This window comes from Acinonyx jubatus, chromosome B3 (genome assembly GCF_027475565.1).
Source record: "Acinonyx jubatus isolate Ajub_Pintada_27869175 chromosome B3, VMU_Ajub_asm_v1.0, whole genome shotgun sequence".
In the NCBI taxonomy this organism is placed as follows: domain Eukaryota; kingdom Metazoa; phylum Chordata; class Mammalia; order Carnivora; family Felidae; genus Acinonyx; species Acinonyx jubatus.
Window position 1 is genome coordinate 67,993,375 of NC_069386.1, and position 22,601 is coordinate 68,015,975.

General features: G+C 43.9%; 2 protein-coding genes across 2 annotated transcripts in view; one reads left to right on the plus strand and one right to left on the minus strand.

Annotated features, from left to right (window-relative positions):
* The window catches only part of RYR3 (ryanodine receptor 3), a 525,783-nt gene extending 505,495 nt beyond the window's left edge, over nt 1-20,288 (plus strand). The window contains exons 93-103 of the mRNA XM_053224214.1: nt 2,621-2,751; nt 7,062-7,104; nt 7,858-7,985; nt 8,395-8,455; nt 8,736-8,882; nt 12,495-12,629; nt 13,907-14,063; nt 15,145-15,209; nt 15,863-15,963; nt 17,990-18,041; nt 19,341-20,288. Of these exons, the coding sequence (XP_053080189.1) occupies nt 2,621-2,751; nt 7,062-7,104; nt 7,858-7,985; nt 8,395-8,455; nt 8,736-8,882; nt 12,495-12,629; nt 13,907-14,063; nt 15,145-15,209; nt 15,863-15,963; nt 17,990-18,041; nt 19,341-19,436 (1,116 nt within the window). The 3' untranslated portion in view covers nt 19,437-20,288. The remainder of the gene's footprint in view (nt 1-2,620; nt 2,752-7,061; nt 7,105-7,857; nt 7,986-8,394; nt 8,456-8,735; nt 8,883-12,494; nt 12,630-13,906; nt 14,064-15,144; nt 15,210-15,862; nt 15,964-17,989; nt 18,042-19,340) is intronic.
* A 121-nt stretch (nt 20,289-20,409) lies between these two features.
* Nucleotides 20,410-22,601, minus strand: part of AVEN (apoptosis and caspase activation inhibitor) — a 195,663-nt gene continuing 193,471 nt past the window's right edge. The window contains exons 6-7 of the mRNA XM_053225089.1: nt 21,672-22,023; nt 20,410-20,892 (exon numbers count right to left, since the gene is read on the minus strand). Coding sequence (XP_053081064.1) covers nt 20,777-20,892; nt 21,672-22,023 — 468 coding nt within the window. The 3' untranslated portion in view covers nt 20,410-20,776. The remainder of the gene's footprint in view (nt 20,893-21,671; nt 22,024-22,601) is intronic.

A 22,601-nucleotide genomic window follows, 5' to 3' on the forward strand; every position in this document is an offset into this window, starting at 1 on the left:
TATGTAGGGCTGTGTAACAAATCCTCCCGAGACCTTAGTCATTTAAAATAACGATCACTTTTTAAGATTCTGTGACTTGGCTGGGCACATTTGAGCAATCCCTCTGCTCTGTGTGAAGGCAGCTGTGTCAGCAACTATCTGTCAGCTCAGCTGGGCTGGACTGTCCATGATGGCACACTCTCACACCTGGAGTGTTGTCAAGGGAACAGCTGGAAGGCTGGGCTCAGCTGGGGCAGCTGGACCTCTCTCCGTATAGACTCAGAGCATTCCCCCTTCCGTTTGGCCTCTCTGTATGCTCTTTCTGGCAAGGTAGCTGGACTTCTTGCATATGACGGCTTGGGGTTTTCCAAAAAGAGCACAGTAATGGAAGCTGCTAGCCTTTTTAAAGCTTAGGCCTAGAACTGTCACAGTGTCACTTTACTGCCTTCTGGTGCTTACGGAAAGTCACAGGGTCAGCCCAGATTCATGGTTGCACAGGAGATGAGGGGGAGCCACACAAGGGCGTGAATACAAGGAGACATAGTTCACGGGAGCCATCTTCAGACACTACTATAGTTATATGAATCTTTATATATTCATGTGAATCATAGTATTTTTGGCCTTCTAAGTCTGGTTCTGTTGCTACTATACCACATCTTTTTTCTCATTACATTTTGTTTCGTAAGTAGGAAGTCTCCTTGGCCATACACTAAGCCATCTTCTCCTGGGAAGAGCCCCAAACATATATTCCTATCTTTGTGGCCCTCTCTTCGTCCCCAGGAACTGTAGTATCATGTGGGAAGTCTAGCTACCCCAGTGGGGAGACCACTTGCTCTAATCCACGCTAAGGACTCTTTTGTAATGATGAGAGCACACATTCTGGAGGCTGCCTGGGTGGGACTTACAGTTCTGCCACTTAACCTCACCATTCCTATCTCCTCCTCTGTACATATGAGTGTTAATAATAATAGCACAACCCCTAAAAGTAGCTGGGAGTATTAAATGAACTAAAATGTATAGAGGGACCCAGAACACAAACATAGTAACCACTAGAGTGTTAGTGGTTTACCTTAGTTTACCATCCTAGGGCTCAGCTTGTTGGATTCAGTGCAGATATACCAGTGACCTAGAGAAAACACAAGGTAAACACTATCTAGGGAATAAAGATGTGGAAGTCCTACTTACAAGGATATACAAATCCTTAGAAGACTGAAGGGGGGAATGCTTCAAACTCCAGAGATGAGTACTGCTCTAAAACTTCATAGTATTATGATTATGATTATGATGATGATGACTATTCAGAGTCATTTCACAATATAGCAGGTATTAGTCAGAGTAGCTTTATCTTTGCTTTCCCTCCCACCTCATCCATTAACTAGCAAGCGATCATCAGTTCCTCACAGGGTGCAATGCCTATTATTAGCCTTTGCCACCTTCCTGTCATTAGTCTTTTCTTTCCTTGGTGTTGTTTTGTCATGTTAAAGATAAAAAGGGCAAGAAGCAACTCTTTACAAATCACTATCTAAATTTTGTCTTTTTTTTCCCTTGGAAATAAAGGAATAGCATGGGTATTTATAGATAACGTGAGCTTTGAGAAAGAGTTATTGGAAGAACCCGTTTGGAGACCAAAGCCTGAGGGATGTTGCCAAGTAACCAGTGGCTTTCCAGCTGAATGAGAAGCCTTGGCTCTGTCTGCATTAAGCTTTCCTGGCTATAGGAGCCCTGGCTATTCTGAATTCTCATTTCCTAGGATTTCAGTAGCACCCTCTGACCTCACTAACTCTGTCCCTTATTTGAATTATTGTATGTCTGTTGATGGTTGAAGCAAGTTTCCCCTCCTTTTCTACTTTTTTCTGTGGTAGGCCACCATAGCCATGCCACCATCTCTAGGCTAAAATCAAAGTTCCAAATGTAAGAGAATGGGGAATGGTAATAGGAAACCAATAACTGTGTTCCTCTCAGGAAGAAAACTTCAATAACAGCCCAGTGAATCCTCTCATCCCTGCTAGCAAACCCCCATGTTTCATCAACCAAACGTCAGCGCCATGAAATCAATATGACCCTAGCCATTGAAGGGGGCTGGAACATTCCATGGTATTCTGTGGCTGAGCAATCCATTCTAGAATAGTTCATTTTCTTTCTAAGTCATGTTTCAACTCCAGCCTAGGAGTCCTAGGGTACCTAACTCATTTGGCCCAGAGACTGGTCTAAATATGGCCTTCTCCCCAGGATGGGTCAAGGAGTCCAGTTTGTATTACTACAAGCTATTTAACCCAAACCTTAAAGGGTGGCCCAAGATGAGGGTGGCTCCAGATTTTTGGAGAAGGAAACATATTAGCCAAAGGAGTGAGAAGAGATTTGACTTTGGACCCACAACTAGGCACCCTGAGAATCCTACTACAAAGAGATTACTGCCCCCAGGCTGCCTGGCTGGCTCAGTTGGTAGAGCATGAGACTCTTGATCTCAGAGTTGTGAGTTTGAGCCCCAGGTTGGGTGTAGAGATTACTAAAAACAATAAACTTCAAAAATAAGAGATTACTGCCCCCTCAAATGGGAAAGGTTAATTTGCGAGAAATGCTTGGGAGAGGGTGTTTGAATTAGAAAGCCTGCATTGAGTAAGCAGTGTCTTCCCACTCGTAGGTCCCTTTGGTGGTGTTCAAAAGAGAAAAAGAAATTGCCAGGAAGCTGGAGTTCGATGGCCTGTATATCACTGAACAGCCATCTGAAGATGACATCAAGGGGCAGTGGGACCGCTTGGTAATCAACACACCGTAAGTGTCCCCTCACCTCCATCCCAAAAAGGGAAAGGCGTCTGTACTGTAAACAGAATGGCATGTTCTTAACCAGCCTTGGAGACTGATTAATAGAAGCCTTTTTTTTTTTTTTTTTTTTTTTTTGGTTTCTAGGACGTGTTTTCTCCACCGCCTTCCTAGTAAATAGCCCATTGCCTGTCAAACGCTGGTGGTGTATCCCTATGCATTCAGTGGGGGACTGGAGGCTGTCGGGGAGTGATGAGCATATTTAACTAAGAACAGATGGTCCAGTACAGTGTTAAGTAGTTTTCATGTTCGAGTCATACAGAATGCTTCCCTGACCCAGAGGTTCTGAGATCATCTGATCCATTTCCAGAGCACCCATGCTGCGCATCAGTCCTGTGTCGGCACCAACTCTGAAGTTGTCTCAAAGAAGTAGCCTGGATAGTATTAGAGCTCCTTCCAATGTCGATGGATAGGCAGTTCCTTGGGCAGTTAGAATAGGGCCATCAGGGGGCACCTGGGTGACTCAGTTGGTTAAGTGTCTGACTCGAGATTTCAGCTCAGGTCATGATCCCAGGGTCGTGGGATGGAGCCCTATGTCAGGCTTCACACTGAGCATGGAACCTGCCTAGGATTGTCTCTCTCCTTATGCGCCTCTCTCTCTCTCTGTCTCTCAAATAATTAAAAAAGAGCCATCTGGCTGGGGGTGCTACTACCTGTGTCATTAAGCCTGTCTTGATGGGCATGTATGTGATTAGTACTGTGATGGGAAAGACCATTGATTCTACAGGCAGAGGCGGGTTACCAGGTCAGCTCTGTAACTTAGTTGCCTGTGAAAGGGGCAAGGTAATGAAGCCTTTTAGACCCTGATTTCCTCTTCATTAATGGAGCCATGAGAATACCTACGACCTCCTGCAGTCTGGGAGGATCAATGAGTATATGTCACATGCTTGGTACAGTACACCTGGCACGTGGTAGGCATCAAGCTGTTGGTCATTGCCTCTCCCTACCTGTTCAGAAAATGACTGCCATCATTAGCGAAGGTAATGCCAGTGTGTTCCCAACTGGGAAAATGAGAGTTTGAAGATAAATTAATGTGTTGAAGGAAAAGAGATATGTAAACAGAGGGGACTGTTGAAACCCTTAGCTGTGCCAATTAAAATATGCATGTCTGCAAACAGCAACTCTGACCCTGGGAGAAGAAAATTGCTCCTTATCCAAAGAGGGTCAGGCACACTGAGGGAGGCAGCTCTGTAAAGGCCCAGCTGAGCTTTTTAAAATAGTCTCTAGAAAGGGGAAGAAAAGAAGTGAGCATGCAAATCAAAAGCCTGTCCCCTGCTCCATGTCTGTGCCAGTCAGCTCGAATAAAGAAAAAAAAGGAAAACACGAGGCCTAATTTCTGACCCTTTGTCATCACATCACAGAAATTTTGTATACTCTTAAATAATGTGATTCTTTGGTCAGCTTTCTGCAGTTATTAGTAATGCTTGTATATGTGACACAGGTGATTTGGCCTAAAAGTCTCAGTAAAAAGGCAGTTCAGCTTCTATGAATGGATCTAAGGAGATAATAAGACAATTACACTAAAACGTTCCAACAAGGATATTTGTTGATTTTTTTTTTCATTTGAAGTGGCTTCAATGCCCATGAGTAGAGAAATGTGTAGATAGCATTTTTAAAAATTTTAGATGGATGAATCTTTGTTTCCACAGTAATGGCACCACAATACACGTAACCTACTTTTTACAGTTAACTATATGTCAAAGAGAGCTATCTTATTTTATTTTTATATTGTTAATGAACGACAAACTTTAAAAAACGGAGCACTGCTGATAGCTTCAAAGTCCGGGATGTTCTCTCTGATCGTATTCTCCCCAACCCCCACTTAACTACTCTCCTGGCTTCAGTGATATTCATTCTTGTGCTTTAGTATATAGTTTACCTCTTAGGTATGTGTCCCTGGAACCATTGTTTCATGTCAACTGATTTTGAACTTTATGTAAAGGGAATTATGCTACATGCATTATACTGTCATTGAAATCTTTCATTCAGGAGTGCATCTGGAGCTTGCCCAGGTTGAGGTGTGTAGCCATAGTTTGGTCATTTTCAAAGCTGTAGCATTTTCCATTATATAAGTACTTGTCATGTGTGTATCGTGTATTTATACATTTTCCTGACAGTGGATACTTCAACTGTTTCTAGTCTCTGGCTCTTATAAACAATGGGACAATGAATACTTTTATACCCGATGCTCAAGTAAAAGAGTTTCTCTAGAATAGAAATCAGGAAAGGAATTTCCTGAATGGTAAGGTATGCAAATGTTTGTCTTCATTAACATTCCAACCAGCACTGTATGAGAGTTCCTGCTTCTCTGCCTTTTTGCTACACTTGTTAAGATACTCAAATAACTTTGCTAATTCAGTAGGTGTGTAATAGCATCTCACTGTGCATTTTTTTGATTTCTAAAGAGGTTGAGCATCTTGTATTATTTTTTGACCATTCATATATAGAAGTAGCACTTACTTATGCATTTCCCTTCTGAAGGCCCTGTCGTCTACCTCACATTTTTAAAAATTTTTTTATGTTTATTTGAGAGAGAGAGACAGTATGAGAAGGGGAGGGACAGAGAGAGAGGGAGACACAGAATCCGAAGCAGCCTCCAAGCTGTCAGCACAGAGCCTGACATGGGGCTCAAACTCATGAACCAAACCGCGAGATCATGACCTGAGCTGAAGTCAGATGCTTAACCAACTGAGCCACCCAGGAGCCCCCATCTACCTCAGATTTTAAGTAAAGGATATTATTTAAAAATATGTATATTATCAAGTAAAACTATGTTTTCTACCTTCAAGGAGCTTACATACCTAGTCAGGGGACAAGAATACCCAGACCAAGGTAAGATCATGTCTGTGAAATGGTCTTGCCTGGAACCTTCAGTCAGCATCTCTGTGGCATCACTCGTGGAATTTTACCCTTAGGACCAAATGTGACCAAGGCCAAGTTGTATGTTAAGACCATTTGGATAAAGGATTTAAGAGAAAGGAGATATTGGTGTGGACAGAGGAAGCCTGGATTGATTTTTATTTGCTTTGTTTATTTTAGGCTCTAAATGTAATACGTGAAAAAAATCAAGTAGAGAAATGTACAAAGAAGAAAATCAAAATAATCACTTGCATTCCTCCAGAGATAAAACCTATTACCAGTTTACTTTGTAACCCCAGCATCTGTTTTTGCTTTTAAGTGGCATTTGGATGTTTGAAACAAAGAAATTGCTGTTGCTTCCCCTTTCCCCCCTCCCTACAGAAAAAAATGTTTAAAGATTGTCAGCTTGTTTGTTGAGGGAGAAGTGGCATTTGCTCACAGTTGTTCTTCTGAGAGGCCCATGAAGAGAGGGATGTCCTCACTTCCTTATCACCAGCTTGGGTGGTCTTTATAAAATAAGAGACTGTTATGTTCCACAGGCAATAAGAATGACTCAGATTAAGGAAAACAGAAGTAAGAATGCCTGCACCAAGGGTCAGAGGTTCCTTGGCTGCAATCTAGACTCACAATGAACTCTCCCAGGAAAGATCGATTTCAGGATGGAAAGGAGAAAAGTATCTTAAATGGTTTTTGCCAACCCACCCAAAAGTGACAGTCCTTCCTTAATTTGAACAATGACAATTTGCAGTGGAGCTGGTATGAGTTCCTAGGCTCAGGGCAGAAATTGCCTCTGAGGGGTTAGGGATGGTATGGTTGAGGGGACCACGTCCAAAAGACAAGAGGGGTCTAATTCCCTGAGAAAAGCAGACCCCACAGGAGTTATATGGGAATGGAAAATAGAGTGGATGAGAGCTCTGGTTAGGAAAAACCCCACATACATGAACAAAAGATGATTCCCATACTGGAAACTTCATGAAGTTAGGGACCTCGTCTACACTTTCCACCACTATATCCCTATCAGCTACCCCAGGTACCAACATGAAGTTAGGCACTCAGTGAAGGAAGGTTGAATGCATGTGTTTTCCTATAGGCTTTTGGTTGCAGTTATACTGGGATCAGGAGACATGGATCTGCTTCTGTCTAGTCTGATGCCACAATTTCTGGCTCTTTACCATACTTTTGAAGCAGAAAATGCAGAGTGGCTCTCCAGTATTCCAGAAGTCAACACGAAGAAGCAAAACCATAAATCAGACCTGTGGGGACGGGGACTCTCTCAATCAGTCTGAATTCTCGAATGAGCAGGACAAAACCCAAGGAGATCCTAGATCCAGACACAGATTGCAAAGCTTCTTGATGTGCTTGCCTTGATCCTAAGTATCTCCCTTTTTTATTCTGTTTTTCAGATCTTTTCCTAATAACTACTGGGACAAGTTTGTAAAGAGAAAGGTAGGCCTTGTCAGTTGGGAGTGGGGTGTAGGGATGGGGAGAGTTCCATGACCACCAAAGAAATGTAGGGTGTTTTTTTGTTGTTGTTTTGTTTTTTTAAGTTCTTCATCTACAGGGGCGCCTGGGTGGCTCAGTCAGTTAAGCATCTGACTTCAGCTCAGGTCATGATCTCGCAGTTGACGATTTCGAGCCCGGCATCAGGCTCTGTGTTGACAGCTCGGAGCCTAGAGCCTACTTCAGATTCTGTCTCTCTGTCCCTCCCCTGCTCGCACTCTGTCTCTCTCTCTGTCAAAAATAAAGAAACATTAAAAAAATTTTTTTAAAAGTTCTTCATCTACAAACATGAATAAATTTGATGTTGTTTTTATGATGGTATCTCAAAAAGAGTAAGTCACAGAAGGGTTTTTTATGAGCATATGTAGGTTTTGGCTCCATTGCTATAATCAGCTGCCCTAAACAGCTTAATACAGTCACTGTTTTCTGCATACTAGTTTCTCTGTTCCAAAAAGATACTAGCTTGAAAAAAAACGTTTTTCACTTATCTCTGTCACTTCTGTTTTCTCCGGGGGGGGGGGGGCGGGGGGGGTTATCTTATTTGATTTTTTAATTTTTTTCCTGTTGCATTTTGAATCATGTCTTTATCAGTCACTTGAAAGAGCCCAGAGTGTAGCAAAGCTCTGAAGACCTCGGGGCCAGAGAAAACACTGATGGTGTTGAGTGGCCCAAACCCACCCTGCTGTCTTCTCTCTTTAGGTGATTAACAAGTATGGTGATCTCTACGGAGCAGAACGCATTGCTGAACTCCTAGGTTTGGATAAAAATGCCCTTGATTTCAGCCCAGTAGAAGAAAGCAAAGCAGAGGCGGCCTCTCTGGTGTCATGGTACAGAGCTTAGGAGTTTAAATCCAAAGTCTGGCCATAGTGGATCCTTTGATTTTCCAGCCCTCTTCTGCATGCCAGAGGAAGGAACTGCAGAATGTCTGTGTGCTCTCAGGCTCTGGTCTGGCTTAGGAGTTTCTTCTAGGTTCTAACATATTGGGAGAACACTGCCTTAAAAAATGGAAAGGCCTATCAGCTTTTATGCCTGAAAGAGCTGAAAGAGAAAGACTAATTAAAATTTCAGGATGTATGATTCAACCATTCTCGGTCTCATGGGGAACACATACAGCTTGCAAAACTCAGAGCTGTATTTAGATTATTAAACCTGAGAGGAAAAAAACTGAATTTTTCCCCTTATTAAACACTTAACTGCATTCTGACATAAGTTTTAAAATTACTTGTCTCCCTTTAGGCTGAGTTCCATCGACATGAAGTACCATATCTGGAAGCTGGGAGTTGTTTTTACCGATAACGTGAGTATGGCATCTGGAAAAATGAGATTCTGTGCCACAGGGCCAGGGATGTCATTAGATGCCATTGGGTAACACGCTAGGGGGTGCCAAGAAAGATTCACTGATTGCTTATGAAAGATGGAGGGCCTTCACCATACCTGGGGAACAGTAGTGTAAGGCAGACAGGCTTTCACTCGCTCTGTTCCCAAAGATGAGGGAAAAAAAAGGGGGGGAGTGTTTAATGGGCCCATCATGAGGCCGGAATGCCTGAAAAGTTACTAAATTGCCTCTGTTTCCACAGTCCTTTCTCTACCTTGCCTGGTATACAACCATGTCGATCCTGGGCCACTACAACAATTTCTTCTTTGCTGCCCATCTGCTAGACATTGCAATGGGCTTCAAGACGCTGAGGACTATTCTGTCATCTGTAACTCACAACGGCAAACAGGTATTGGGTTTATCCTGATGCAGAACAGGAGGGGCCTCGATACGGATTGGGGGGGGGGAGCCAACAACAGGTAGTATTGCTAGTGTACAACTGTGGGTCTTAGAGTATAGTACACATTTCTTGGCCAAACACGTGAACTACTAGATTGTTTTTGCAAACTTGTGGCCATCACTTAAGAGCCCTAAGAGCTTGGTTTAGAAACCCTGAACATTTAATCAAATGTTCAGGAAAGGGGGGAGGAAAGCAGGTGATGGGCATCTCAGAATCACTTTGGAGACTCTTTTTAGGTTTACCCTTTCCTCCATGAATCTGATACATTCCCTGGGGATTGGTAAGTAGGCTATGTATTTAGAAAACTTCCCAGGCACTTCTGATACATGCTTCTGACTAGGAAGCAATGACTTCTACATATATATATATATATATATATATATATATATATATATATATATACACATATATGTCTATATCTATATCTGTCTATAGTCATGGCTATGTCCAGTCTCATCAGTGTCTAGTCTGTCTTCTACAGTGCTGTCAGGGTCATTCCCTTGATTAAAATCCTCTAATGGCTCTTTCTGTCAACAAATTCAAACTCTTTAGCATTTCGTTCCTCATTAAGTGCAACTTCCTAAGTGAGGCAGGAGTTCCCTCACGTCTCTAAACCTTTGTGTAGGAGAGGGAGAAAAGAATGAACTTAAAATGTGCCCAGCTTTGTACAGCCATTGGGAAAACCATACGAAAATTCCTCAAAAAATGAGATGAAGGGCTACCCCATGATCCACCAATCCTACTTAGGGGTATATATCCAAAGGAAATGAGATCACTATCTCAAAGAGATATCTGCATTCCGTGTTCATTGAAGCATTATTCATAATAGTCAAGATATGGAAAAAACCGGAGTGTCCATCAATAGACGAAAGGATAAAGAAAATGTGGTATGTATATATAATGGCATATTAATCAGCCATAATAAAAAAAAAAAGGAAACCATAGCACTCACAACAACATAGATGGACCTTGATGGCATTAATGCTAAGTCAGATAAGCTAGACACAGAAATACAAATACTGTATGATCTCACTTATATGTGGAATCGAAAGAAATTGAACTCCTAGAACCAAAGAGTAGAATGATGGTTGCCAGGGGCTGGAGGAAATGGAAGTGTTGCTCAGAGAGTACAGACTTTCAGTTATAAGACAAATACATTTGGGGGATCTAATATAAAACATGGTGCTTATAGTTAAAAATACTGTCTCATATACTTGAAATTTGCTAAGACAGTAGATCAGAAGTGTTCTCACCACCCTCCCCGCCCCGCCACACACAGATAATAATGGTAACTGTGTGAGGTGACAGATCTGTTAATTAACCTGATTGCTGTATCATTTTACAATGTGTACACCTATTAAATCATCTTGTATGCCTTAAAAAACAATAGGGATTCCAACCAGAAAAAACTAAAGTCAAATTGACCTTTAACTGTTCTACAGTGAAAGGTGATAGAAGCAGATCTACAAATACAGAGAACCAGTGGTTTGCCAGAGGGAAGGGAGTTGTGGGTCCAGGCTCCCAGTTATGGGATGAATGAGCCGTGGTAATAAGAGGCTCAGGATAGGGAATGTAGTCAAGGATATTGTCACAGCATTACATGGCGACAGATGGTAGCTACATTTATGCTGAGCATGGCACAACAAATAGAGATGTCGAATCACTATGTTGTACACCTGCAACCAGTGTTTCATTGTCAACGATACTCAAAAAAGTTTCTGCAAGATAAAAGGTGCTAGACCATCAAGTATTAGGGTGGTTTGTTTCTTCTAGGTTTCTGGCACTAGCAGCAGTCAGTGTTTCTCGTTTTAGTTGAAGATAAAAAGAACAGAGAAAAGCTAGAGATAGAAATTTGCCGCCGCATTCAAACCACTCAAGTTTGGGGAGGTAATGACAGACTGTGATGTAGGTATTTGCTTAGCGTGCTAAATGCTTCCCTATAGGTTCCTGGGAGAAAGGCCATTGTGTATTTTTACGTGTGTGTCTTGGGAAGTTTGATCCTATAAAGGCAGTGTTTCCTAAAGTGTGATCTGTGGAATGCCAGTATTACAATATGCTCTTTCAGAATTCATTTCTTCCCCTTTACTCAGATATTGAAACTTCAGTTTTTATTGATTCAGCTTAATGGCATTACGCCCAACTGTACCTTAAATGGAAAGGGGAAACCATGAATTTTTTATATGGGCTTGCTGAATAAACTCTGGCAAGATTGTAAAAAGCAAACAAAACAACATGCCCAGCTTTGGGTGCCATCAGCCAAGTACTATGACAGGCTCACAACTACCTTGTAAGGTAGATGTTATGTTCACTTGACAGATGAGTGAACTGAAGTTCAGAGAGGCTGAGTGTCTCACCCAAGACCACACAGCTGCTAAGTGGCAGAACTAGCCCATTTCTTCCTTGGCGCAAAGCCCAGGTTCTCTGTTTCTAAAACGAACTGCATTCTGTGAGGTCTGCGGTCTGAGGTTTGGTAAGTTACTATTCACCATTCGAAGAAGCCTCTGAATTTGTTTCTTGTATTCATAAAGACTGTGATCTTCCTAGCTTCGGCTCAGCCCCCAGTCTGTCAAATGGGCCAGATGAGCAGGTCCTGCCTAGTCCTCATTTGTAGTACTTCCTGAAGCCTGGAAATAAGCATGCCCTGTGCCCCTGCAAAGGTTTTAGGCAGATTTGTTGATGATGAGAAACGTCACTTTGCTAAACCATCATAAATAATTCTTATACTAACTTCAAAGCTATCACAGTTTTCCACTCATGGTTATTTATGAAAACGTGTAATGTAGGGACACCCACCAGTCCGAAGAATGTTTAATTTATTAAAAAAAAAATTTTAAGGTTTATTCATTTTTTGAGAGAGAGAGAGCCCCAACCTTTAATTTCTTTAGAAGCAGCGTTGGAGTGGAAGCCAGATCGTGAAGCCTCAGCTCCCTGCTCTCTCTGTAAAAAACCTAGGGAACCTCCTCCTAGCACAGTTTCTATTCAGTCCTACCTGCCTTCATAGATTATTTAGCCCAGTCCCATCCCCAGGTATGTGTCTGCCAGGGCTGCTGTGACAGAACCAGGCCGGTGGCCCAAACAATAGATGGAAGGAAACTAGGGACGTTTATCTTTTCTCCGTTCTGGAGGCTGGGAGTCTAAGATCAAGGTGGACTCGGAGGCCTCTGTCCTCAGTTTACACCTGGCCAGCCTCTTACTTTGTCACTTGCTCTTCCCTCTGTGCCTGCAGCTCCTGCTGTCTCTTTGTGTCCTAACGTCCTCCTCTTGTAAGAACTCCAGTTAGATCAGAGTGGGGCTGATTCTAAATGCCTCGTTCTCATTTACCTCTTTACGGGCCTGACCTCCAAATTCAGTCACGTTCTGAGATGCTGGAGGTGATGAATTTAGTCCACAAGCCCTCAGTGTTACTGTCTTCTCCCCATAGCCCATTTTCTCCACTTGCAGTAGAGCAACCTTCGCTCCTACCCCCTCCTCTGTCCCCTTTCTTGTTTCCTTGGGGTCTCCAAGAACCTCTGAGGGTGGAGAAGACCCACCTCCTTTCTCCTGTCTCTTTCCCGCTCACAGCTGGTTCTGACTGTGGGTCTCCTGGCCGTGGTGGTTTACCTCTACACCGTGGTGGCCTTCAACTTCTTCCGCAAGTTCTACAACAAAAGTGAAGATGACGATGAGCCTGATATGAAGTGTGACGACATGATGACAGTGAGACACCCCCCCCCCCCCGCAGGCCAGCTGGTCACTGTCCTCCCTGGGTAGGGAGGAACTGGAGGGTCACAGCGACAACAGAGACTAGAGAAGAATCCACATCTCTGAAAGGGAGAAGTGTCCAGGAAAGACAGAGGGACGGAATGAAACAGGGTTTGGGAGCACTCACCTACACCTAGGTTGAAAGAGCACACTGCACAGAGAGTCTCTGTCACCTACATTTGTGGTAAAGATGCGAATTACCTGTATCTGAATGTGGACAGACACACATCTAAATTTCTTGGAAGTCAAGCTTTGGTTCTTTGTCTCGGAAATCTAGGGGTGTAGTCCCATGAATCTGGTGCCCAGTTTATTTCCGGAAGCCCCAGGGGATTTTTTTTTTTCCCAGAACAGCCGCTATAGTCTGACAAAATGCGAGTGGCAGGCTAGCGGGGCAGAAGGTTCCTGTCAGGCCAGCCACTAGTGGGCAAGAAGAACACAGCTCCCGGGGAGCTGGCAGAGTGACACATGCATCTGTAGATGTTCCTAATGATGAGATTTCAGGCAAACACTGTGTGTCAGGGACAGGTGACATTGAACTACCCTACCTTGTGATCATTTAATACAGGTAACATTCTGGCCAAAGACTCACCTTATGCTTTCTTGGGGCAGGTACCCCTATCAGACAGCAATGTAACAGTCACTAGAGCACCAGTGTGACCAGCATGCATCTATCTCCATGCTTTTCCCTCTGAACCTCACCCCTCTAGGCAGGACTGATGGTGGGGGGGCAGCGCCCTGCTCTAGGATCCGGCAGATCCCTGCCCTGGATGACCCATGCAGCACGGGAGCAGAAGTCATCTTCTCTCAGAAGCTGTAGGAATCCCTGCCCTCCTGGGTGCACAGAGGATGTGGAAGTAGGAGGAGGCCTTTTCCGGAGGCTGCAACTTTAAAGGAGGGAAAATGAGCATCTGGCAAAAGCATGCTCATCAGGGTCCAAAGGTGTTTTAACTTAGACGTTTCCTACATGAATTCTCGTACAGGTGTCAAATAGTTCAAAACTTATTATCTGCTCATTTAAAAAAAATCTTTTAAAGGCTACACGTACCCACAGTCTTTCCACCTTTAGACACCCCACACTGACCAGGGGCTGCAGAGGACAGCAGCTGGCAGCAGAATACTGACATCACCGGAGAGGGCTGTGTCCTGCCTCCCGCAGGCGAAGGTTTGGACCATCTTGCTAAAGACAGAGCTCCGTGACTTTTATCTGAATGGCCACTATTGTTCTTCTCTAGTGTTACCTATTCCACATGTATGTGGGAGTAAGAGCAGGAGGCGGCATTGGCGACGAAATTGAAGACCCTGCTGGTGATCCTTACGAAATGTACCGCATTGTCTTTGATATCACGTTCTTCTTCTTTGTCATTGTCATCTTGCTGGCCATCATTCAAGGTAGGGTTGCCAGTTAAATATGAACAGGGCTTATTAGATCTAGTTCTTTCTTGCTCTGTGTCTGTGACGTTTTGTATAGAGGTTTGGACATTTATTTACTTGTTAATTCAGTAAATATTTATTGACTATCTCCTGTATGCAGGGATTCGGCTGTACATAGAGCCAAAGATAGGGGCACTGACATAAGAAACTTGAGAATGCCACGGGAGGACTCCTCCTCCCCCCTATTATCCCCCACTCTGGTTGTTTCCTTCTCCTTCTGCTTCCTAGATCCCTCCTGTGGCTAGTCTTGTCCCACAGCCTCATGGTTCCTGCCCTTATTTTTCTTCCCAGGCATTAGGGTGGGGAAGGAGCAGAGAAAGGAGCTATGAGAGAGTGACGTGTTTGTTTTGGGTTTTTTTTTTTAATCTTTTGGGGGGAGGGGTACTGCTATTGTAGTCAACAACTTGTCAGGAATTAGAGGAAGATGATGAATTTAGTTGGAGTCACACCAAGTTGAGGTACCTATAAACATGCGGGTGTTGAGGGCTAATAAGTGGGTAACTGTGGTAAGTCTTTCAAGAGACCTGTCAGGAATGGAATAGGATAGAAATAATGTATAATAAGCACACAGAAAATAAACACGAATGCAACAGTACAAATGGGATACATCAGTGCTGGTGGTGGTGATCAAAGATGTGAGTGGAGAGGAGATGCTCCGGAAGCAGAAGCAAAGAACCTGAAGAGGAATCCTGATCTACATCACTGCCTAAGGGGCTAGAGAAGAGGAAGAGCCCACAGGACTGGAAACGGAATGGCCAAGCAACATAGAACAGGGAAGGACTAGGGGAGAGCCAAGTGGGTCACGAAGTCCGTGGTTAGCATCCAACACTGCAGCAAGGTGGAGGAAGAGGAACAATGAGAAATGGTTAGCCTGGATGCAATACTTGAAAACACAACTATTTTTTCTGATTTTTCTTTAATCAGCCTTGATAATTCACTTTTTTTCAAAACACTGTGGCCTCAACAATTGAACCACTGCCCTGAGCCACTAAACAGAGTATTCTAAACACTTTATCTGTCTTTGTATTTAAAATACCAGGTCTTATTATTGATGCTTTTGGAGAGCTAAGAGACCAACAGGAACAGGTGCGAGAAGATATGGAGGTAATGTTCGACTAGTTCCAACTCTATTTTTGTAGCTTATAGTAAAACATTAAAAAAAAAAAAAAAAAACCTTTATTTTTGAGAGAGCGCAAGATGGGGAGGGGCAGAAAGAGGGGACAGAGGATCCGAAGTGGGCTCTGAGCTGACAGCAGTGAGCCCAATGTGGGGCTTGAACTCACAAACCACAAGATCATGACCTGAGCCGAAGCCGGACCCTCAACCGAGCCACCCAGGTGCCCCGTAAAGGGACTTTTTAAATAATAGGGTCTGCTATTACCAAGGGCCAGACAAATTTTAGGCAAGTTACCAATAAAGTTTTGTCTGCCTTCCCTGTTCCCTCCCTGCACCTGTCTGCCAGCTCTGGGCATTTCTTCTGTGCCACCCTCTCTGCTCTGCACCCTACCCTATCCATCCCCAGCCTGCCACCCTGGTGCCTTCACCACGTCCCCTGCTTGGGCAGGAGCAAGCATCCTCGGCTAGCAAGGAGCTAGGTATGGGACCCTGTGAAGTAGACGACTAATAGCCCAACACGTTAAGGAGAGAAGTATCCTTCATTGGTTATCAGTTCAGTCAGAGATCATCACCCCTTTCTTTGCGCCCACCTGTAATGTCATGTTTGCTAATGCCTTCACTGCTTCTCTTGTTCTTCTTAGACTAAATGTTTCATCTGCGGGATTGGCAATGACTACTTTGACACGACCCCTCATGGTTTTGAAACACACACCTTACAGGAGCACAACTTAGCCAACTATTTGTGAGTACCCTTGGTCAATGGAGGGGCCAGTGGCTGGGGGAAGGAGTGGCAGGTTAAAATAAACAGTTGTGTCCTCAGTGTCCCCTCTGTGGGTGCCATTTCTGCCTATTCCTCTCAAAAAGGAGAGGTGATTAGGAAAAACTTCAAGCAGCCCCCAAGAGCCTGCACCTTTGTCCCTATTCTCTGCGTCTCCCGGGTGTTGACAGATGGGGGCTGTGGGCCGTTCCTACTGATAGCCACGGTCAGCCCCTCCACCCAGGATCAGACCCCATACATCACTACAGCCATTTCTCTTTCTCTACTGGACTTTCCCTATCACCATACATGCGTTCTCTTTGAAAATCCTAAACAAAGCAAAAAGGCTACCGCCCTACTTTTACTTCCAGCTATTATTGCCCTGCTTCTTTCTTTCCTTTCCAGCAAAACTTAAAATGTCTGTGTTTACCGCCTCCGTTTTTTCTCTTCCCATTCTCCGGTGATCCCATTCTGGTCAGGCCTTCCTCCCCACCACACCACAGGGGCCTCCATCAGGGCGGTCGGCACCCTGCGTGTTGCCGGATTCCATGGTCAGTTTGCAGGCCTCACCCTGCCCGTCCTCTCCTTGAACATACGAGCTCTGCAAGCATGGGATAGTTGTGGGTGTGGGTGTCCCAGCACCTAGAGCTTGGCCCCCTGGAAGCTCCAGTAAGTATGTACTTGTTCTGAGGTAGAGCATTCACTCAAGAACAAGATATTCAGAGCCTGTTGTGTGCTATGCACTGTGTATGAATCCTGTACCTTAGAGAATATAGAGTACCTGACGATACAGCTTCTCTCCGTGATCATTTTCAAGAAAAGAAAAAAAGCGGCTCCCTGGCTTAGCTCTTCCCCCTGAGTCAACATTTTATTGTTGAGGAAAAACTAACCTCTCTTTAGGATGGAACAGCCCTAGCCTTTGGGAAAGGTGTTATTGTTAAAGAGAAGTAGCAAAGACATATTTTTTTTTCCCTAGAATGTGAGTTCAAGACGAAAACGCAAATTTAAAAAAATCCTAACGAGAACAAAAACTAAAAAAACTTTAGCATACCCTTCAAGTCGTGAGTATTCATGATTGTTAATTCTCAGTAAGAGAGTTTTCGTCTCAATGGAGGTGACTGGGATGGATGTCCTTCTATAAAAGGGGAGCATTTGTGAGGACTTGTGAATAGAGGAATGTCAAATGGTGCTATGCGGCCTGCTTGTACGTCTTCCCAGAGCACTATGTATTGTAACAATGTCCCTTCTGGCTCTGTGCAGCTCTAGCAGCAAGCTTGAGAGAACCCCCTTATTCATGTTTGAAACTCCCCCTAAAAACAGTGCTTTGTCAAATAAATGTGCGAGGAAAGGAGTAATGTCCTACATGCCTGGGTATCAGACCTCATAAAGCTACTGGCCATACCTTCTTCTTAGTCTGATCAAGGAAGAGGGAGGAAGGAACCAAATCTGTTCATAGCTTCTGAAGCTATAACCCTAAGGACACCCCAAAGGATGTGAAATCTGGGGCTCCGGTTCTCCCCACCTCCAGCCTCACAGTCCTATACTCAGAGGGCAAGAGACTGGCTCGTTTGGAAGTGGTCTCTCAGATCATGCAATGTGAGCTGAATGATCAGCCCCCGCCTCCATGGATACTTGTGTGTTCCAGAAAAACAGACCCAAACCTCAGACCCATCACAATTAGAACAAGTGAGACTACTTGGACTTTTCTCTGGTATCCATAATGCAAACAAAACTATTTCTGGAAGAGTCGCAGCAACTTAAGGAGGTTAAATACTTTCCACCTTTTCCATGACCTATCCTTGAGACACACACATAATTTCAGTTCTGTGTTCACCTATTAAGAGCGTTTTAGTCACCATTTGGTTGTTTAGGGCTTTTTAAAAAGATAGCCAAAATGCTTCCTCATAAGTTGTCTTAGCTCAAGGTTTAGGGACAAAAGAATTTCTCCTCACAAAAAGAGTAACCAAAGTAATGTCTTTTTCTCACTTATACCTTTTTTCTCTTGTTCCAGGTTCTTCCTGATGTATCTGATTAACAAAGATGAAACAGAACACACGGGTCAGGTGAGAAATAAAATATCTTAAGAATCATAGCCCTGCAGTCTAGAGTTTTCTGCACTTAGAATTAGATTGACTAAATATATTACGTTGGATTAGAAAACATGTGACAAAACACCACTCTTCCCCTGCTACCTGAACTCATAGCCAGTGAGGAAAATGGTCTGAAAGTCTTGTCACAGAAGTGTTAGCAATGCTTGTCTCTCTGGCTGGTGGGTTATGAGTGTTGGTTTTTTTGTTGGGCTACGTTTTCTGACTTTCGGTCATGATTTAAATTGCTTTTGTAATAACAACAAAAAGAAAATGGCATGAGCTTAAAACAAAAGAAATAATAAAATAATTTTTTGATTAAAAAAAAAAGCATAGCCCTGCATTGAGTTTCCTTTTCAGAAGCCTTGAGACTCACCAGAGCATCGAATGTCTGAAGTAGACCGATGATTCCCTTAGTGTCTCACATGCGTTCTTCCTCTGTGTTATTCCGCCATCTCTTTGTGACCTGAGAAACCCCACATCCTAAGGCAACTCCCATCTATTCCTAAAGACTTTCTGGTTATCCTTCCCAGCTAACACTGACATTTTCTAAACCCTTATGGTTACTGCTTCAGAGTAGAATAGCTGGAGGTGGGGAGAACATTACAGAGAAAAAGACAAGGAGAAGCTGAGTGGGCGGCTTAACAAAGAGAGTAAAATGGTGTGAGAGACAGCCTGAGAAAGATAACCACCTCATGTGTGGGTGACGCAGGGAATGTGGAGGTGTGGATAGTATGAGTGAAAGTATGTGTCAAAAGGGATTCTGTGATTAAGTAGGAGAAAGAAATGCAAAGATAGAGAACAAGGGAAGAGAAGGTAGGTTATCAAGTATTCCAACATCATCAGGGTTGTAGGAAAACTTCACAGCTCACACACTTGTGAGGCACTTGGTTCTGGATCTGCCTTCAGTGCCCCAGGTGTCTGCCCGAGCTAGCACTCACTGTCCCCTCGTTGTGCATTATTCTGCCTACTACCAAGTATCAGTGGCACAGAATGAGCTTATTTCTAGATCTTTAAGCAATTTACTGGCAATCATTGCATGGTGTTCAGTGTTGTGAGTTTTGCGGGGAAAGGGAGGAGGAGTCGGGTAGGGAATGACTTTTTGCTCTCAAAATAGTCTAGGCTGGGAACAGAGCAAGGAAGAAGGTTCTAGTTGGGCCTCATATAAATGAAACCCCCTCACCATTCCCAAAGGGATACCTACAGAGTAAAAACAACGTAGGCTTTAGCTTACTGTGGTTTCAAAAGAAGTACCCTTTGTTCCCATTGTTTCAGGAATCTTATGTCTGGAAGATGTACCAAGAAAGGTGTTGGGATTTCTTCCCAGCTGGTGACTGCTTTCGGAAACAATACGAAGATCAGCTTGGATAAATCAGAAAGAAACTCCACAGTTCTGGACCACTTCCAGTGGAATAAATCCTTTTACAGTTCTGCAAAATAATTGAAATGTGACATATTCTAAATGCCTCCCTTATGAGAAAGTGTTTGTTAAATATGTGAGATCGTGGAATTGATTTGGCTTTTTGTGCCTAATGGACATAGCCCTGTGGGAGACAACCTCTCAAAATGTTAAAAGAAGGCAAAGAAGCAAGGAAACTGTAATTGAATACCTTCCAGTTTTTCAGTTGTAATGGAACTAGTTTGTCACAATGGCAGTCATTGAGGAAAGGACTAGAAATATGAAGTCTTCAACGCACTGTACCTGAAATTTTACGCACTTGGATGTCACATGACAGTATCCACTAGTGACTCATGATCTGAACTACAAAAAACATCATTTTAACTGCAAATTTCTCCCATGGTACTTGCTAGTGAATGTATTCAGAATCAGCTTGAAAAGCTTTAAGCAGTTACAGAAATAGAAAAAAAAAACACACTTTGTCGACACTGAAATATCGATTAAGTGCCTTAAAAATCTCTTTAGATATAGCTATGCAAATTTTTTATGTTTATGTCCCAGATGGACATAGTTCCATTAATTAGTTGTGATCTTCTGTCTTTATGAAACTGCACTTGAAGGTTATTCATATAATTTTTTTTTTCCAGTAACAGCTTGTCAACTGCTGTTATTAGAAGTACTGTACTGAAAATTCAGAAAAAGTTCAATCTTATGCCAAATTGAGTACTGCTTTCTGGTCCCCTTGTAAGTAGTGGAGCTGCTGTGTTTAGGTGAATCTCCTTAAATAAAAGGAAGTGCCCACTGCAATAAAGTAATACACCCCACTCTGTGGCGTTGGCGTCTTGCGTTGCACCTCTTGCCGCTGACTCCGCAGCCGCACTGTGACAGCTGGGAAAAGGGACACGACACAAATGGCCTAAAACCCCACCCAGGAAAGAAAGGAAGTCCACACACCAGTGTTCATTTATTTGGGCCAAATGCATGCCTTGTTGCTTGTGTCTATCAGCAGCACCTGCTCTGCCGTAAACATTGAAAGGAAGGAGGCTGGAAACAAGAGCCCTAACATCCCCTGCCCTTAAGGGATCTACTAGATCACTAAGCCAGAGAAAAAATGCAAGGAGCCTCTTAAAGGTATAGTCTCGTGTTGTGGAACACAGAGGTAGGCTGTACCGCGGCAAGCGTTGACAGAACGCACTGGCGTGGGGCATGCTTGTAAACCAGCTGTTCTGGAAGGACAGCCTCGGGCCCGCCCTTGCTGACACGGCCACCAAAATTTGCTTCAGGCACTTTTTTTCATTTTTCTTTCTATACGTTAGGAAATCATGCTGTCCAACCAGTCTTCGAGCTCTTCCTCGGTAACAGTTTTTGATGTACTTGCTTGCTCCGGTTCCACGTTCTTTTCTTCCACCACAGAGGGCTCTGCAGGAGCTGGGGAAATAAAAGCAGTGTTAACAACTACACGTTGGTCCCCAGAGTGAGGGTTAAGGCTGCCTTGGAGCTTGTTCCATGACAGAAGTCAGCCCTACCTGTTTGCTTACAACAAGGGGAAACATTCAGTTATTCAATCAGTTACAGTAATATCCTCACAATAAATGGGGTAGAGATTTGCCCCTCTAGTTATTCTGAAGTTGCCTTTTACCGTTCACTAGTTTCTTAAAAAAGACCAACAGCTCAGTTTTGTTTTGACTATTGTAGCACTCCTGGAAAGTCTTCAAAGGTTCTCCAAGGCAGTGTGTGGCTGCAGCAGTCACCCTCGGCCTCTCCCTATCAGATGGGCCACTGTCTCGCAGAGCACACACAAGGGAGGGAGTGCTCTTTTGTAAAAAATAAGATCGAAACAGCAAGCAAGAAGTCTGGAGAGTTGGTTAACTGGCCTGTTCAGATAGTCGATTAAAAGGCCTGCTGATGCACAGCTGAGGACCAGGAGAAGCTTAATGCCTTTTTATAGCTCGAGTTCAATCTGCAGCCCCGGGTTTAATATTGCAGTCAGGCAGGTAGCAGCTTTGGAAGCCGGGTGTATCGAGTGGGAGGAAGGGTGTCAGAAAGGTCAGCTCAGGGGGAAGTGGGGATGTGAGCACAGAAATAGATGTCCATGGACCACAGCAGATCGATGTCAGACGCTGATGGAGATGTGTATGGATGGGACGCAGGTGGGGCTGTTTGCAGAAAAACAGGAAGAGGGATAGGGAATCAAATGGAAGCCATACCTTTTTCTTCTGGGGCCACCTCCCCATCTTTCTCAGATCCTCGGTCCTGAGATGTCTGGTCTGGTAAGATGTTCTCTCCCTCTTTTATAGGTGTATCTAAACTCAGCAGCAGATCTAACTCTTCCTCCAAGGGGCCTGCTGCTGACTGCAGTGGGCCAGTGGGTTCCCGGGAACCCTTTGTGGGACCTGGGCTATCTTTACCCAGGTACATGGGGCAGCCAGCAGCAACAGACTTCAGCTCAGCAGACCCCCTTCCTCCAGGCCCCAAGGGCCCTTTTAACTGCATCCCTCGTCCCTTGCCTTCATCATTTCTCTTTGGTTTCACCTGAGGAAGCTCTAAAGGAAGAGTGGTCTGAAAGAGAAGCATAAAGAGTTAAAAAAATCTTGAGTCCTGCCACATTTGCTTAAGCAAAAACAAAGGAAGCCAAACTTTGGGCAATGGCTAATTCTATCCAGACAGCAAGTCCACAAAGGGTCTCGAATTCAGGCCCTGCCCCAGCACCGTTCCTTACTGATGGGGGCTAAAACATGGGAGACCTCACTGAAACACAACAGGGCTGGGCCTCCCCCTCTGCCCCACCTCCACTGTGTGTTAACTCAGAGTTGAAATCAAAAGGGCCATGTCTTTCTATAACTGCCCTGAGAGCTGGCAGCACCACAGGTCTATATGAATGTACGTATACTTCCATCTGTGAGGACATAAACATCTGTAAAAGGCACCGAGAAGCAATCAGCCAATCAATGTGTGAATAAGAAAGGTGAAGGGAGAAGCTCCCCAAGGTAAGAGGGACGCTTGCTAACATTTGAGTAAAAAATGCCAGACAGGAAAGAAAACATACTTGATTACATTCGTAAAAAGTACAAAAATGGGCAAAACTGATCTTTAGTATTAGGAATCAGGATAGTAGTTTTTAGGGCAGTAGTGACTCG